This window comes from Salvia splendens, chromosome 1 (genome assembly GCF_004379255.2).
Source record: "Salvia splendens isolate huo1 chromosome 1, SspV2, whole genome shotgun sequence".
NCBI lineage: Eukaryota > Viridiplantae > Streptophyta > Magnoliopsida > Lamiales > Lamiaceae > Salvia > Salvia splendens.
The window spans coordinates 14,910,503-14,926,432 of NC_056032.1; the positions used below are offsets into that span (position 1 = coordinate 14,910,503).

The window sequence follows — 15,930 nt, forward strand, 5'->3', positions numbered from 1 at the left end:
CTACGTTTCTGGTGAAGCAGCACCGCAATCAACAGAGCTCCGGGAACTGGATGGAGGAGAGGACAGAGTTTTGACAGAAACACAATGCAGAGAGGGAGAGAGCTTATGATGCAAATGCTTGTGAATGTTGCGTCAAATGCACTGGAATGGCTAGCCTATTTATAGGCCAAGCCACCATGCAGGGTCAACCAAGCCATGAAGGCTCATCATGACTCATTCGTAACCGTCGGCGGTTACAAGCTTGTGGCAGGAGTGTGCCTTCCGCGTGTGGAGCATGTGGATTTCTCACGTGGCAGTCGTGTAGGCTTTGACTGTGCCACGCTTGATGATGTGTCAAGCCACTTGGATTGCTGACTCAGTGGTGGTCTAAAAAGATTACTACGGGTCCAGACCCGAGCCCAAAGACCAATTGCCAAGTCCAAGTCCAAGTCCAAGTCCAAGTCCGAGACCAAGCCGGAGCCCGAGGCCAGCGACCACGAGCACGGGCTACGACGGCAGCGGCGCGCGCATGTGGGCTCTTTCACCCATCTTGGTCCACTATAATTATTAAGTAACATAAAGTCACTTAATTTAAGCACATTAAAAGATGTGTCACTTCTCCAATGTGGGATAATTAACACTAGTTAATTATTCCCTAAGTTCAAACTTCAAGTTTTAATTAAAAGCTAATCCTGCCCAACTTTAATCCACTATTTCTCACTCACCGGAAATCGGATTTGAGAAAGTGAATATACTACATTTATCTGCGTAAAATGTAGATCGACGCTATATTATTTAATTTCATAAAATTAGATGTCTCGTCACATTTATTATTTGGTCAAAATCCATTGAACGGACATATTTTATTCCATGATTTCTACATTTTTTTATTCTTTTCTCACACAAAATATGTGAACTGACCATTACATAGAAATATCACTTACAACTCATATTCATATACACGTAATTACACAAATCAAACATAGATAGCACAAATGCATTTTGCACTGTCGGTCTCAGAGGGGCTGCAGGGAGAGAACTGTGAACTTGTTGGTGATTTGATTGATCCTTCCGATCTATCTCGAGAAGGAAGAAGGAATATGAGAAGATGAGACAATGTGTAGTTTATGAGGGAAAAGAATAAGAAAAGAAGAAAATAAAGGAGAAAAAAAAATAAAAAATCCTCTAAAATAAAAGGTTCACATGCCTCGATTCCATATTTTGAAAAGAGTGATCTACATAAATAGTACCTGATCTTTCACACCCCAAAATACCCTCTAAACAAATTCATTTTTCCATTTGTGTCATAAATGATATTTTAGGCATTGACAAAACTAGTACCAAAAGTGATATTATAACATCTTCTCTCATTCTCCTCACTCTTTATACTATTATTATTAATCAATATTAATATTATTATTTTAATGTTAAAAATTAATAATTAATTTATTTTTAATATCATTTAAATATACTTAATCATAATTATAGTTTAAATTATATTTAATTATTATAATAATATTATTGTTATAATAGTAAAAACTAGTAGTAATAATAATTATTTTATATTAAATTAATAACTAATCAATATAGTCTTAATCAAAATTTAAAATTGTGAACTGTATTCGTAATGATAAAGAGTTGAGCAGTTTTAGGTAGGTGTTTCAACCCTAAAATGAGTATAAATAATTTAATTAAAAATATTCAATTGATTTAATTACTTTAAATAATTAATTTAATTAGGTATTTTGTTATTGATTTATATTATGAATGTAATTTAGATGTATGTATAAAACACTAAAAAGAAAGAAGAGAAAAGAAAAAAGAGGAAACATAAACTAAGGAGAAAAAAGAAAGAAGAAAGGAAGATAAAATACTAAAAAGAAAGAAGAATAAACTAAAGAAGAAAAAAAGAAATAAGAAATGAAGAAACATATTTGGTTTTATTTAACTGAAATTTCCAAAAATATCCTCAATAACAAAAAAATCGCATGTTTGGTACCTAGAGTTATTTTTATCATGAGGTACCAAAAACGATATAAAATAAAGATCGTGTACCATTTATGTGCGAAAGTGAAAGATCAGGTATCATTTACGTAGTTCACTCTTTTGAAAAAGTTATGGATTGAATCTAAAAAACTGAAAGTTCAAATTAATCCCCAGGACTAAAATCTTTCTAAATAAATCACATATCAAATATCCAAAACCAAAGACACTAAATATCATAACAGATTAACAGGTACTCATAGTATAAAATTTTAAAAATTACATACTGGACAGGTACTCATAGTATAAAATTTTAAAAATTACATACTGGAGTATTACATTTTGTTTGTGTACATTTTTTTAGGTTTTATTTATATTGGTTTTGTGTTCATATATACACGTGTGTTTTAGAGGGTACATGACATATTTTGACATTTGTAATAACAATTTGCGTCAAAAAAAACTTAACTAACTGTTGTTTAAATTGAAAAAATCATATAGGTTGAGTTGGATGGACACTAGACTAATCTAACTTGTTTCGAAACAATAATTGGGAGCTGAAATGAACTAGCGTCCTCGTCATTCTCTGAAGTTCTACAAGTTTTGTTTGGTTTAGAATGTTGGCTAATTGAGAGATATGGTTAGATAGATAAAATTAGTGCTCTTGAAAATTTCAGATGAAAACTATGATCTTTGATGTTAAGATGTTTATAAAAGTTAATGGGAGCTAGTTGATAGGGAGAGAATGATGAAGAAGCAAACACAAGACAATAAATTGATGTTCAAACAAATGTTCTTCCATGTTACATTTTAACTCTTATATACATTATTCTCTTGATTTACTTTTTTTTTTCAATTTAATTATTTATTACTCACTCTGTCACGATTTAAAAAATCCTTTTGTCATTTTAGTTTGTCCACTATTTATAGAACTATTTACTTTATTCCATATTTATGCGGATCTCACATTCCACCAACTTTTTACACTCGCAATTCAATATAAACTAATACTCCCTCAATCCGACATTAGGAGTCTCATTTCTTGGCGGCATGAGTTTAAGAAATGTTAAGAAAATTGAGTTGAAAAAAGTTAGTGAAATATGAGTCTCACTTGTGATATATTATAAAATGTTAGTAGAAGGTGCGACCCTATTACCAATTATGGTAAAAATGAACCAAGATTCCTATTCGCGAACGGACTAAAATAGCAAACAGAACTCCTATTTGCAGTCGGAAGGAGTACTTTAAATGAGTCTCACATTCCACTTACTTTCTCCTTTTACTTTTTATCACAAAGTTAATTTCTTACTTACCAAGTTAAAATGACTCTTTAAATAGTGGATAGAGGGAGTATTATTTTTTCAAAACACATAAAATCACCCAAGTTTTATTAGTAAAATAAACGGAGTATAACTATTTGGTAATTTTAAGGTGTTTTATAAAACCCACTATGATTAATTAGTACAAATTCATTGGCCGAAGAACGGTTCTCAATGCTCGAATCCCTCCGCAAAAGCAAGTGGTAAAACTCAACTGCCTCTGGAGGAAGGGGAAGATGGAACGAATCACGACTGAAAGCTGTTGAAGTCTCTTGAATTACTCGGAATTGCCGCCGGGTGAACAGTAAAAGGGGAGCGGCGACTCAACTCATGGAACTATAAATTTTGATCTGGAGTGTTTGTGAGAAGAGAAAAAGGAATTGGAGAAGAGATAATTGGAATAGACTTTGATATGGATTTAGTAGACAAGCACCATAGAAACAGCGGCGCTGATATATGGATCCATCTCAACGGTTGTCTGGCCGCCGCCGAGCTTATCTCGGCATTTATTTCCGCACAACTGCTCAGAGACTCTACTCCATTCATTTATTGTTTTTAACCATATTGGCACAGCCTCTCGACCGTAGTACGATTAGGCAGGAAACAACTCCCTCCGTCTCATGTTACTTGCACTTTTCCATTTCAGCTCGTCACAAACTATTTAGAATATGTTAGATTAAGTGCTGTCTCATTACACTTATTCTAATTAAACTTAAAATTTTAATTAAATAGACTAAAAAATCAATTTCAAATTTACAGCCTAAAATAAAATATGGGAGTAAAGGGACTCCAAAATTAAAAACAAAATTCCATATGATATCTCGGCTATGAGGAAATTAAATGACTTGAAAATAAAAATCAAATAAGAACTCAAACAGGAAGTTTTCATCATCAGAATAAAGTTGATTTTCATCCACAGCTAGAATTAGACTGTGTCCAAAGGTGTCCTAAGATATGAAAATGTATTCATCACATGATGATCCGTCCAATAAAAACAAACTATAAATATGCTACTACTACTTGTAAGATTCAAAGTGATTACAGTAGAAAACTATTGCTTCAAAAATACACTTTAAAATGAAATAAAATAATTTAGAAATGGGGAAATAGTTTAGTTTACTCAGTAGTGGCAAATTAGTTATTGGTTCGATTCTGCCGGCAAGCGTCCTCAATGTAATTCAGAAGAGGGAGCTTTTCTATCGTCGCAGTAAACAGATGCCCAAAACAGAACTCCATAAAACATAAAATGAAGAAATAAATCAGGAAAAATAAAATAAAATTACGATCAAGACGAGAACGATCGTATGTGAAAGAGAGAAAAATACTAGAAAAGGAGAGAATCGAATCGGTCAGTTCAGCGGGTGAATCGATATGCAAGTAGCAATCTCTGAGTAGAGAGAGACCTGCAATACGGTCTGTTGAGCTTGAATTTTCCAAGTCGTCACACCGATTTTGTAATTTACAGTATTTCACTACTCAAATTTCAATACAACAAAAGATAGGGAAAATAAGATGCTCTTCAGCCAAAATATAGAGCACAATATAATTGGGACTGGAATGGAAGAGATCTATATAGGTATAGTGCTGATGAGTAGAAGAAGAGGCGGCGCTTGCATAAATTAGGGTTTGTGGATTTTATTTCTAGGGCCCAAAGTTCTGAATTGTAATGGGCCTCATTCAAAAACAAAATTTACGTTTTTTTAGATTTGTACAAGGACATCATTCTGTTTTACTTGAAAATATTGAAATTTTGAATAACTGGATACACAATAACACTACTTTTTTTACTTAAAAAATTAATAGTATATAAATTTTATTAATATGACCAAATGTGGGTGGAATAAATGTGAGATTGAGATCGGTCGCCTCTCGACTCTTGTTGTATGATTACCCTTTTTCCCGTCCCGATCAGCTGCATTATTTATAATCATATAATTATAATTGAAATGTGACACTAATTTAGATAGAGTGGGTAAAAATCAAAAGAATTAGTACTCTATTTGTATTTAATTCAAGTAATTTAATTTAGCTAGTATTTTTTTATTACTAGTATTATTTAAAATCATATGATTACTGATCTGTATGTGGATGAAATTTATCTTTAAAATTATAAATAATGATTCGAACCTGATATATTTTTCAAAAACTATAACTACTTATTCTTAATATAATGATCTTTTACTAATATTTGTGTAAAGTGTAAAATTGAATGCCTTTCAGCGGAAAATTGTATGGTGCATATATTATTATACCACTCAACTTTCACACAAAAACACCACAAAATTAATCTCTCATCAACTTGTAAAAAGGCCTCTACTTAATTTTCAGACTAATGAGGCAAAACATGGAATATACATGGATATCAAAAATTTCCTAACTCAAATACATTTTTCTGTACAAATTTGGCATACAATTTACAGCTGCATTTCAAACCAAATAATTCTGCACACATTGTCTCAAGGTTTGCAAAGTAATAGGCTTCGACACAAATGAGTCCATACCATTTGCATAGCATTCATCTGCGCTTTCTGATGCTGTATTCGCTGTCATCTGCACACGTAAAATCTTGTCAATGAGCAAACATACTACTCCCTCCGTCTCGGTTAAGATGACACATTCCTTGGCCGGCATAGAATTTTAGGAGTTCTTGGTTAATGTGTTTAATTGTAGAGAGAAAAGGTGGGTGTAAGTATTAAAATAAAGAGAAAGAAATATGAATATTTTAATAGGATTGAGAAAAAGTGGTTTTGTGTATTAATAGGAGAGAGAAAGTTTCCAAAAAAGGAAATGTGTCATTTTAGTTGGGACAAACTAAAAAGGAAAACGTGTCATCTTAAATGGGACGGAGGGAGTACTAGTATTATTTTTCCTGTTTTTGTTTTGTTTGAGGTTTGATGAATGAGAGTAGTGTATAGAGTGATCAAGCTTACTGCAATGATAGGAACCCTCTTTCTTGTTTCCTCTACTTGATGAGATGCCGCCTCCATCTCTAATCCAGCCTTCACTGCCTCTTCCCAGCTACCCGTTTCCTCAAACGATCGGATCAATCTTGTAGCTTGAAGACCATCCATAACCGGCATGTACACATCCTGCAAACATTAGTTTCATTTTCAGTTAATATTCATAAAACAGTTAAAAAACCATGTTGTTAATTTTTGTTTTTATTTTGAGAATATGGTAACTTTTTCATTGATCATACCATTAGAATGAGATGGTAAGTACTTCTTTGAACTGCCCTCACAGCCTCTGCCCCGTTGGAGACGACATCAATGGAATAGCCCAACTGCTTCATCATAGATTTAGCCACCATGATGTTGATCTTGTTGTCCTCAACCAGCAGGATCTTGTGTTGTTTTGTCTCATCTCTCTCAACTGTGTTTCTGTTTGTGGAAGAGCATTCAGAAGCTGTTTCTCGAGCTGTACAAAGAGAACGGTCGTGTTCTTGTTCTTTTAGGTTGCCTGAACCTGCATGCTGGATTTCAAGCATGGATGACGTCGTCTCCATTGCACCAGCAGTCGAATCAGAAACTTCCTCTGAGGCACCCTCATTGCTTGCAATGTTGCTAGAAGGCAAAGGGCAGCCCTCCAGCAAACCATTGCAGTTGTTTCCATAGCTATTTGGTAAGAGCTTGGGAATCCTTCCATTTATTTGTGAAGAAAACAACGTGCCTAATGTCCGAGGCTGGAAAAGGAACACGCCTGAATTCAGATCATCGTCGTCTCCTATGACATCTTGGTGGCCCGTATCAGATAGTTCGTCTGTCTCATCCGTATCAGAGGCTGATGAGACCTTGTAAGGCAGGACGAATGTAAAAGTAGAGCCGTGGTGCTCGACACTTGACACAGTCAGATAACCTCCCATAAGCTCAACCTACAGAAATCCATGTTTATGTAATTTTAACAGCATGATTTCTTGTAAGAATATCAGATAATTTTCAATCAAGATTGAGGTATAATTACCAGTTGTTTACAGATTGCAAGGCCTAATCCTGTCCCACCATACTTCCGAGCTGTATCCGCCCCAACTTGCATGTATTTTTTGAACAAATTCGACATAGCATGCTCTGTGACATCAACTTGATATCAGCACAGAAAATGCTACCAACATTCATACTTATAGAGGAAACATGAAAAAAGGTACCAGGTATTCCAATGCCAGTGTCGTAGACATCACAGCGGATCCACACTACTCGTTCCTCAGCCTTTGTTCGACCCTCCTTGTCTTGATCCATTTGATCGCCATTTTGATCACAGGACGTGTTTTTGAGCTCAGATTCTTCATGAGAAGTGCTATTAATAGCGTGTCCGTTGCCATTAGTATTGGCTGAATCAGTTGATTGATCTTGAGACTTCTTCTCCGAGCCTTGTTCGTTTATATCACTTGGCTCTGGAACCACATACAGATTTATGCCAACTTTCCCTTCATGAGTAAATTTGATGGCATTGCTGTGAGAAAAAAAAAAGAACATTAAAATGATAAAGAAACTAACACCATCATAAATATGTTTAATATCTGGTTTGAAGGTTACCTAATCAAGTTGGTGAGTATCTGTCGAATCCTTAGGACATCTCCGATAACCTAGAACAGAACAGCACCCGTAAACGCCTTTTTCCCAATGAGTAAAGCAGTTTCCTTTTCTTGGAAATCAATGGATCCTTTGTATTACCTCGACTGGAACATCTTCAGCTACATGACCTTCTAATGTGAGTAGTTTTTGCAGTGAGGCCGCTGCTGTCTGGAGTACGTGCTTCACCACCTCTCTCAGTCTAAACTTGGTCGCCTCCAACTTCATTACTCCTATAAGATAGACAAACACCACCTCATGTTTAGACCAGCAAATGAAACTTCAAAACTAGGCAGGTCTGTAAAGGTCACACCTGACTCCACCTTGGAGAGATCGAGGATGTCGTTGATCAGCTGAAGAACCAAATCTCCAGAAGATAACATCACTTTCAACAGCTGCCTTTGTTCTTTATCGAGGTTAGTGGTTGCAAGAATCTCTGTCATGCTCACAACTCCAGAGAGAGGAGACCTTATCTCATGAGACATTGTCGCCAGCATTTGTTTTGCGCGCATTGTCTCCTCTGCAGGAACGATGTAGCTACCAGATTAGCCACCATATTTTCGGCAGTCAACCTAACTAAATAGTATAAGATGAATAACCTGTGATGTGGATCGTCTTGTTGAGCTCCGTCTCCATAGCCTTCTGCACAGCAATTTCCTCTCTAAGTTTTGCCATCTTCTCCCTTTTCCTGACCTGCATTGCAGTTACAGAATGCAACGGTGTGGGATTTAAAGAAACGAGCTTTTTGAATCAACGATATAGTTGGATATTAACCTGATCAGTAACTTCCATTCCCATGTAATTTACACCAATGGTCTCTCCTGCCTTGCTGAAAACAGGCTCCACGTAGATCAAGAAGGTCTTTGAACCAAAAAGCTCTGTTTCAAACGTGATCTCCCTCTTTGCAGGCAATCCGCATTCTAAAACCTCCCTTTTGAAGTCTTGGGACTCCTTCACGCCTGAGCCAGTGAAGATCTCAACGTCCGTTTTGCCTATGATATCCTGTAAAATCAGTTAATCTGAGGAATTATAGTGGCACCAAAATGCCTTTTAAAACGACACAGAACTCTCTCCATCATAACCATACCTGCTCTCCCAAGCTCGGGAAATGGTTGAAGATGAACCTATAACGCATATCCTTATCCTACAAAACGCCCGACTCCTGTCAGCCTAGAGCCAAAAATTACAATGTGAGTGTGTTCAAATGAGAACAAATATATACCTGGTGGCCTATAACAACGGGGGCATTTTGGAGGACGAAATGCAAGAAGTTATCGGCCCTCTTCAAAACCTGAGACAGTTCCTCCACGGGAGTTGACTGCCTCTCCAAATTCTCTATACTCTCTTGCAACTTCTCCACCAACACTTGCTCCCTTTGAAGGCTAGCTTCTAGAAGCTTCTCAAGATGCATTGCTCTCTGCTTCCAGTACACAACACTGTCATACTCCGCGTCTATCGCCACTATCTTCCCTTGGGAGACTACTTCTTTCCTCCTCTTAGGAGCATCTTGGTACAAATACCTCAGATTCTCATCAAGAATGGAAATAGGGCGCTTGTCTCCACCATATCCATCCTTCTCAAACCGATGCTCCTCCAAGATCTCGAGCTTCTTGAGCTCCATTTCTTGCTGTTGCTTGCTCAGCTGGTCGAGCTCTTCTCTCAGGAGGCGCACGACATTCGCCTGCTTGAACTCCCAATTCTTCACCAACTTGGCCAGCTGTCCGTTGCCCTTATCACTATAGTTTGTGAGCTCCATCAGCCTCTGAAAATCGACTATGTTAGGCTCTTTCTTGATGGTGACCTCCTCCAACATGTCTTGATCTACTCCGGGCCTCTCCACGTTGAACTGCCTGCCGGCTTCATTCATGTCCTCCGGCCACATTGAAGTCAGGACGACGTCCAAATCCTCGGGTTGATCACTTTCCATCTCACACCCCATTTCTTGTCTCTCAACAAACTAACTCTTGCATTCACTAATTCAATGATGTAGTTCTAGCAAGCATCAACATCTCTCTGATAACTATATTCGCCTCGTTGCAGCCTTATATTCGGTGTTTTTTATGCCTATAAGAACAAATAAAGTAGCAAGATTAATCCAAGTGATTAGGAGTAACAAAATCAATAAAACATGATAATGAAATCTGTTTTCACAGAAATGAGCCCTTCTAATGCAACAGTTGCAGTTCATCAAGATTCAATTTTTATTTCATTCTGGTGCAGCCCATATAACATTTAGCATACAGAATATTGATAACTTGAAACATTATCAGATATAGGAATTTGACCTCAGAAAAAGAGGTTCATTGACCGAAATTGAGAACAAATGGTAGCAAAAATATGAACACAGCAAAAATTGAGGCTAAAACAAACAATCTCATTTGCAAGAAACCAATCAAATTCCCTAAAAAAGGTAACCTTTTTGATAAAAAAAAATTAATGGGAGCTTGAAGAACAAGACTATAAGGGCTTGTTCTGTTTGTCATATAGAGGTCATTTAAATTATGTATCTGTGCCTATCATGTGTTCTATTTGACATACACCATAAATGCACAGCCCTACAAATGGGCTTTGGCCCGTTTCTTTTTGGCCATATAATGGCGTTAGTGTATCGGGGTCTGGCCCTACGATACATATTAGGCTCTAATCAGGGTTTGAGGTAAACCAATAACATTTGCTTTGAACATGCATAGAAAATTGGGGGAATCGTAGCATAACATTCCCAAACCAACACAAGCCCTTTGAACAAATCTGTGCAGAAGAGAAGCGACACTCACCGCAACGAGAGATTTCAGGTGAGTCTGTTCTTTGTTTTGTTTGCATTGATTAATTTTTTCGAAGGCTACAAACCCAATTCGAATTTGTAATTTTGAATTAATCCTCCTACCGGTTCATTCCCTATTTTTTTTTCGAAATCTACAAAACCCATGGAATCTCCCTTTCTAATTGAATAATTTGAATTTGTAATTTTGAATCCAACCCAAGTTTACAATTGAATTGATTAATTCATTTGAATTTGAATTTTTTTGGAGGCTAAAAAACCCTAGATCGTATTGTGGGGAATCTGCCTTTCAGTTAATGTAGCAAACGAATTTATTAATTCATTTGGCCGTTTTCGAATGCAATCCGGTGTTATAGGTTATATGGATTGTAGAATTACGTGGCTGATTCGTTTTGTGCGTCTCGACGTGTGATTTGGGGTTTTTGAATGCAAATGAAACCGCGTAATAGATGTTAATTAAGATGTCTGGTTTAATGATAAAGAATTAAAGATGCTGAATTTTGGTTGAACTCAGTGAGAAAAATGGGAATTTTGAAGTTTTCCACTGCAATGGTGCATAGTTTAATTTTTTCTCATCCAATTGCTTACTTTGAATTTGTAATGTTGAATCCAATCGATTCAAAATATAGTGTGAGAAATATACCAGTATTTCAGCAACTTGTTGTGTGAAAAAAATTAATATTGATGTTGCATCGTGCTAATTGTGATGTAGAGAATTCACAGCTTTGTGGTTATTATTTGAATAATGAAAGGGTAGTTGAATAGTTTAAGCTTCCTTTATTTGAATGATGAAAGATTAGTTGGAATTGAAACTTATTTGTATATCTATGCACAGATGAGGGAACATAAGAAGCAAAATGCTTATGTGAGGCAAATAATTGAGGACATAATTTGGACTCAAACCGTGGCGCGAATTTGTATACTGCACATGATTTTTAGCAAAGTTTCGAAGAAAAGGAGGCGAGCTGAATTTGCGTTGGCTTACGACATTCTGAATCGAGTACCGATGCAGATTCAACGTTTAAACAGACTCGTTGGGGTAACTGACACAGATTGTTTAGTTAATTGTAGGATGGACCGGAATACGTTTGGAAGGTTGTGTTCATTGTTTACAGAGTTGGGAATGTTACGCGTCCGGCGGTTCGTAGGGATAGAAGAGCAAGTCGCCATTTTTCTAGGTGTCATAGCACATCACAAGAAAAACCGTGTTGTTCGATTTGATCATTGGCGATCAGGGAACACAGTTTCATTCTACGTTCATGAGGTCCTTGCAGCAGTATTAAAGTTGCATTCCTTGTTCTTGGTCAAACCCGAGCCTATTCGCGAAGATTGTGTAGATTGGCGATGGAAATGTTTTCAGGTATGTTTTATATTTTAGTAGCGAAGACTATTCTTTTTGGAATAAACTATATATTCAGCATTTCACTACGTGAGTGTGTGGCTACTTCTTGTGCATACAGGGGTGTCTTGGTGCTCTTGATGGCACCTACATTGACGTTTTAGTACCAAACGAGGACAAACCACGGTTTAGGAATAGGAAGGGTCAGATAACAACCAACACTTTGGCCGCTTGCGACAGGCACATGCGTTTCACATACATATTACCCGGCTGGGAGGGATCAGCTGGCGATGCTCGAGTGCTTCGCGATGCCGTAACTCGTCCTCATGGGTTGCGAGTCCCAATAGGTAAATTGACTAGCTTTGAATAAGTTACAATATTCAGCAACATATATCAATTCAAATGGAAAATTTATATTTGGTTAGTTTTTACTAAACTGATGTTGAGTTTTGTCTGGTCTAGGTAATTATTATTTGTGTGATAATGGATATGCGAACAGTGAAGGTTTTCTAACCCCTTACAAGGGGGTGAGGTATCACCTCCAAGATTGGGGTCCTGATGCGCAAATTCCACAAAATGCTGTAGAGCTCTTCAACATGCGTCATACCAAAGCTAGGAATGTAATTGAGAGAGCATTCGCGGTACTGAAGATGCGGTGGGGTATTTTGCGCAGTGCCTCCTTCTATCCCCTCAAAGTTCAAATAAATTTAATTATAGCATGCTTCCTTCTCCATAACTACGTTCGGTCTGAGATGCCAATTGATCCACTCGATGACCTTTTGGACTGCATGCCTGAGAGCCAAGGGGCTGAGGCCGAGGGAGATCATAGGGACAGTGAATACGTTGACTACGTTGAGGCAACGTCATCTTGGAATCAGCGTCGCGATGATCTGGCAAACTCGATGTGGGCTGAAGTGAGTACACCTACATGCAAATCTGTTCTTTTTTTACATGTTTCAATGCTTACATATACTGAAATGGATTCATTGCTTTATTCCATTGTCACAGCGCATATCCACAATGCAGTGATTGCTTATGCGAGTTGCAAGAAGGATAGCTGCTAGCAATGTATTTCGTGTTTGGCAATATCATGTGGGACTATCAAACTTTATCAAATGTTTTCTCTAGTAATCATTAGACTTGTACACCTTCCTTCTGATTAGAAACTTGGTCAGCTTAATATGTCATTAATCTGAACTGATTTTTTTGTGTTTAATAATGTTTTCAACTTGGAACCCTTGTGGGAGTATTTATGTTTTTGTTAGTATAGTCGTTGTTTTTGGGCCAGCCTTAGAGAGTATTTGACTCCAACATATATAAATTTGTCTGAAAAAAAAACAAAAACAAAAAATATGTTCGCTTAAACTACAGGCAACATCCACATACTGAAATACATTCTGATTTGGGTCCACTTTGTACAATTATTTAAAAGTTACATAGGTTCCATAACTAAAAAGATACCCGAAATTTTGTGACTTCAGCCGGTAACAACTCGAACTTGCACATGCTCCCTACGGCGAGATTGTTGTCTGCTACAAATTTGTTCCAACCGTGAATTATTTTCACGTTATCATTTTGAATCTTGACGTAGACATTCCATGAATGATCACCAACCAAAAGATTCACAGATTGAATTTTGTTATGGTCAGCAATGTGGGTTTTCCACCAAATTTCAGGCAAGCACTGCGTCAGAATTTGCAAATGAATATGATTACTTTTTGAAAATGTACAAGTTTTATGCTTCCACAATTGAAATGAGGACAATACCATGATCCGGTCCAGTTGCGACGCAAGAAGGATAATGGTAAAAGAGGGAAGGGTCGGCACCTCCTCAACCCGTCTAACCGGACATCCCGTGTCGTCGTCGTCAGTGGATTCTGATTCACTAAATTCCTCATAGTATGATTTGTCCTTACGCTTGGGATTGTACTCCCAATCTGGAAAGTCTAGAATAAAAAATATACATTATCGCAACCAGATAGTTGAGGACATAAGATCAAAAAGTATTCTAAATAATTTAAAATTCATTTAATAAGCATAGAAACACTTCTAAGATTATGCACCATTAGTTTGAACGAAGATATCGGTCGATGGCATACAACCACTTGCATTGAACCTCATGACCTTGAATTCGCCTTCACCGTGGTAACTGAAAACAACGACGTGTTTCATCCCGAGACTATTAGCAGATACAAATGCATTCCAGTTTTGATCAAAGTAGCTCTCACGACCATCCCTTGTTACGCCCACCACCCATTCAAGGCCATTGAGCATTTGGAGTCTGCAGAGATTAGGTAAGCTACCTCCATGCTCGCACATCCATTCATAAGGAATAACCTTCATGTCAAAAAAGTATGTGTCGTTGTTAGTTTGGAAAGCAAGCCTCGCATGTAAAATACATATGAATTTTCCAACTTACCATGCGGTACAAGCATGACCGTGTAGTCAATGTCCGACAAAACGATGGTTTAATGTGCCTAGGAACCGGAAAGTTAGTGGTTATATGCAAAATAAAAATGTTCGATAATCGACAACAATAAATTACTTACTCCGGCAGCAGTGGCGGAGGAGCTGATGCTGATGCCATTGCATACATGATGTGATTAGAGAATACAGTTTGGTTCCGAAGAGTGATACTTTGGGGGCTTGTACAACATAAGCTCTTCAATATAGCTTTGTGGAGGCTACATCTTACCCGTGAGCTGATTTGACAAAGCATTTTCCAAACAAAATAAATCTGCTCCACCCATCACTATATGAAAGACAACACAGTAGCAACAATGAGCTGTAAAATCATGCAGGAATCTCCTATTATCATGCAGGAATCTACTCTAAACAAGGCTGCGATGGCAGATATGCCCCTCACGAGTCTGATTTGTCTAGTCATTCACGGGCATACAATTGCTTGGGATGGTGATGAAATAACTCATATTTAGCTGACCCTTCAATTGAAGCTTGGACCCAGCAACTTTGGCTTCTTTCATTCCTTCACTTGAAATGGGAACAAAAATCCCTCAACAAGGCTTTTTCTTTTACAAATCAAGCTGGACAGCTGAGGTAGATTCACTGCTGCTATCCTTGATAATCAAAACCAAAGAAATGAACAAGTGGAGCGGTTCCGTGATCCCCATACCCATCCTCGAAGAAGTGGCGGAGGTGCTCACCAAAGAAGTGGGGGTGCCATTCACATGGCCACAATTGTACGAGAGATTTCAGAACCTTGAAGAGAGACACATACTTTTCGACAAGGTAGTCAAAACCAACGGTGTGTATTGGAATGCTAACACCAACGTGGTCATGGCACCGGAGCAAGTATGGAAACCCATTTTGAAGGTAGGTGGATACAATGTTTGTTTTATGTCAGCTTGTTCATTGTAACTCCATGGCTCCGTTGTTCTTGTAGGAAAATAAATTGGCTGCAGCTTATTACTATTGTGGGGACCCCGAATTTCCAAGATTGAGGTTGCTGTTCGGACCGCAAGATATTAAGCAGGAGAGTGCACCACTGATATTCAATATTTCTGACACTACCGTGCCCGTAGAGGATCTCAATCTGATGTTTAAGCCATTAGATGGAGTTGGAATGGCGCCGACCGTGGAGCTAAGCGTGTCCGTCTCTTCTCCTCCCATGCCCAAAGTGCCAAAGATGAAACGCAATTTGTTTGGAGACGGGTTCACGAATGTGGGTAGTCAGTCCAATAACGAGGATATGGACCCGCGTATCGGGAAGAAATACCCCCCAAAGCCGAAGAAATTTCCTCCAAGCAATTTAGGTTCGCCACATGGAAGTTCATGTGGCTCTTCGAACACCCACAAGTATTGACGTTTTATGTTGTATTTGTCTTCCTTCTACTCTATTAAGCTAGGTTGTGTATGTGATCTATCTCGTGTACGTTTTGCTGGAATATCTATGTGGAAATTCAATCAATGAGATCAATATTTGCTGATTAAGGTTTTCCTTCAAAT

General features: G+C 37.6%; 4 protein-coding genes and 4 non-coding genes across 8 annotated transcripts; 2 read left to right on the forward strand and 6 right to left on the reverse strand.

The window, feature by feature from the left end:
* Positions 1-3,684: 3,684 nt before the first annotated feature.
* On the reverse strand, positions 3,685-3,873 carry LOC121758233. Its single transcript, XR_006041382.1, has one exon. It is a non-coding gene; the product is annotated as a small nucleolar RNA snoR143 (small nucleolar RNA).
* A 292-nt stretch (positions 3,874-4,165) lies between these two features.
* LOC121758136 lies at positions 4,166-4,262 on the reverse strand. The gene has a single exon (XR_006041348.1). It is a non-coding gene; the product is annotated as a small nucleolar RNA snoR31/Z110/Z27 (small nucleolar RNA).
* A 135-nt stretch (positions 4,263-4,397) lies between these two features.
* Positions 4,398-4,494, reverse strand: LOC121757934. Its single transcript, XR_006041260.1, has one exon. It is a non-coding gene; the product is annotated as a small nucleolar RNA R30/Z108 (small nucleolar RNA).
* Positions 4,495-4,624: 130 nt separating this feature from the next.
* LOC121758152 lies at positions 4,625-4,733 on the reverse strand. The gene has a single exon (XR_006041355.1). It is a non-coding gene; the product is annotated as a small nucleolar RNA Z107/R87 (small nucleolar RNA).
* Positions 4,734-5,708: 975 nt separating this feature from the next.
* On the reverse strand, positions 5,709-9,785 carry LOC121803351 (histidine kinase 5-like). Its single transcript, XM_042203057.1, has 12 exons — positions 9,069-9,785; positions 8,934-8,990; positions 8,621-8,848; positions 8,446-8,539; positions 8,160-8,366; positions 7,949-8,079; positions 7,811-7,860; positions 7,423-7,727; positions 7,242-7,345; positions 6,481-7,152; positions 6,212-6,370; positions 5,709-5,831 (listed from the first exon to the last, which is right to left on the reverse strand). Exons 1-12 carry the CDS (start codon positions 9,783-9,785, stop codon positions 5,709-5,711), a joined length of 2,847 nt encoding a protein of 948 aa, XP_042058991.1.
* Positions 9,786-10,413: 628 nt separating this feature from the next.
* On the forward strand, positions 10,414-13,199 carry LOC121743721. Its single transcript, XM_042137071.1, has 5 exons — positions 10,414-10,638; positions 11,461-11,985; positions 12,086-12,311; positions 12,427-12,878; positions 12,973-13,199. The coding sequence occupies exons 2-5, from the start codon at positions 11,461-11,463 to the stop codon at positions 12,991-12,993; spliced, it is 1,224 nt and encodes a 407-aa protein (XP_041993005.1). The 5' UTR covers positions 10,414-10,638; the 3' UTR covers positions 12,994-13,199.
* LOC121743738 lies at positions 10,650-15,915 on the forward strand. The gene is made up of 3 exons (XM_042137093.1): positions 10,650-10,938; positions 14,938-15,297; positions 15,368-15,915. Exons 2-3 carry the CDS (start codon positions 14,962-14,964, stop codon positions 15,785-15,787), a joined length of 756 nt encoding a protein of 251 aa, XP_041993027.1. The 5' UTR covers positions 10,650-10,938; positions 14,938-14,961; the 3' UTR covers positions 15,788-15,915.
* LOC121743744 (putative B3 domain-containing protein Os03g0621600) lies at positions 13,320-15,002 on the reverse strand. Its single transcript, XM_042137105.1, has 3 exons — positions 14,028-15,002; positions 13,732-13,910; positions 13,320-13,647 (listed from the first exon to the last, which is right to left on the reverse strand). The coding sequence occupies exons 1-3, from the start codon at positions 14,305-14,307 to the stop codon at positions 13,414-13,416; spliced, it is 693 nt and encodes a 230-aa protein (XP_041993039.1). The 5' UTR covers positions 14,308-15,002; the 3' UTR covers positions 13,320-13,413.
* Positions 15,916-15,930: the final 15 nt, after the last annotated feature.

Bases quoted from the DNA above. Each gene is read 5' to 3' on its own strand.
- LOC121803351 (XM_042203057.1), bottom strand. From the start codon at position 9,785: ATGGGGTGTGAGATGGAAAGTGATCAACCCGAGGATTTGGACGTCGTC. The intron at 8,991-9,068 runs GTATATATTTGT...GGCGTTTTGTAG, and splicing joins CCGTTGTTATAGGCCACCAG to GATAAGGATATGCGTTATAG. The intron at 7,861-7,948 runs GTAATACAAAGG...GTTCTGTTCTAG, and splicing joins CTGAAGATGTTCCAGTCGAG to GTTATCGGAGATGTCCTAAG.
- LOC121743721 (XM_042137071.1), top strand. From the start codon at position 11,461: ATGAGGGAACATAAGAAGCAAAATGCTTATGTGAGGCAAATAATTGAG. The intron at 11,986-12,085 runs GTATGTTTTATA...TTGTGCATACAG, and splicing joins GGCGATGGAAATGTTTTCAG to GGGTGTCTTGGTGCTCTTGA. The intron at 12,879-12,972 runs GTGAGTACACCT...CCATTGTCACAG, and splicing joins CAAACTCGATGTGGGCTGAA to CGCATATCCACAATGCAGTG.
- LOC121743744 (XM_042137105.1), bottom strand. From the start codon at position 14,307: ATGAAGGTTATTCCTTATGAATGGATGTGCGAGCATGGAGGTAGCTTA. The intron at 13,911-14,027 runs GTGCATAATCTT...TTTTTATTCTAG, and splicing joins TATCTTCGTTCAAACTAATG to ACTTTCCAGATTGGGAGTAC. The intron at 13,648-13,731 runs GTATTGTCCTCA...ATTCTGACGCAG, and splicing joins CGCAACTGGACCGGATCATG to TGCTTGCCTGAAATTTGGTG.
- LOC121743738 (XM_042137093.1), top strand. From the start codon at position 14,962: ATGGGAACAAAAATCCCTCAACAAGGCTTTTTCTTTTACAAATCAAGC. The intron at 15,298-15,367 runs GTAGGTGGATAC...TTGTTCTTGTAG, and splicing joins TATGGAAACCCATTTTGAAG to GAAAATAAATTGGCTGCAGC.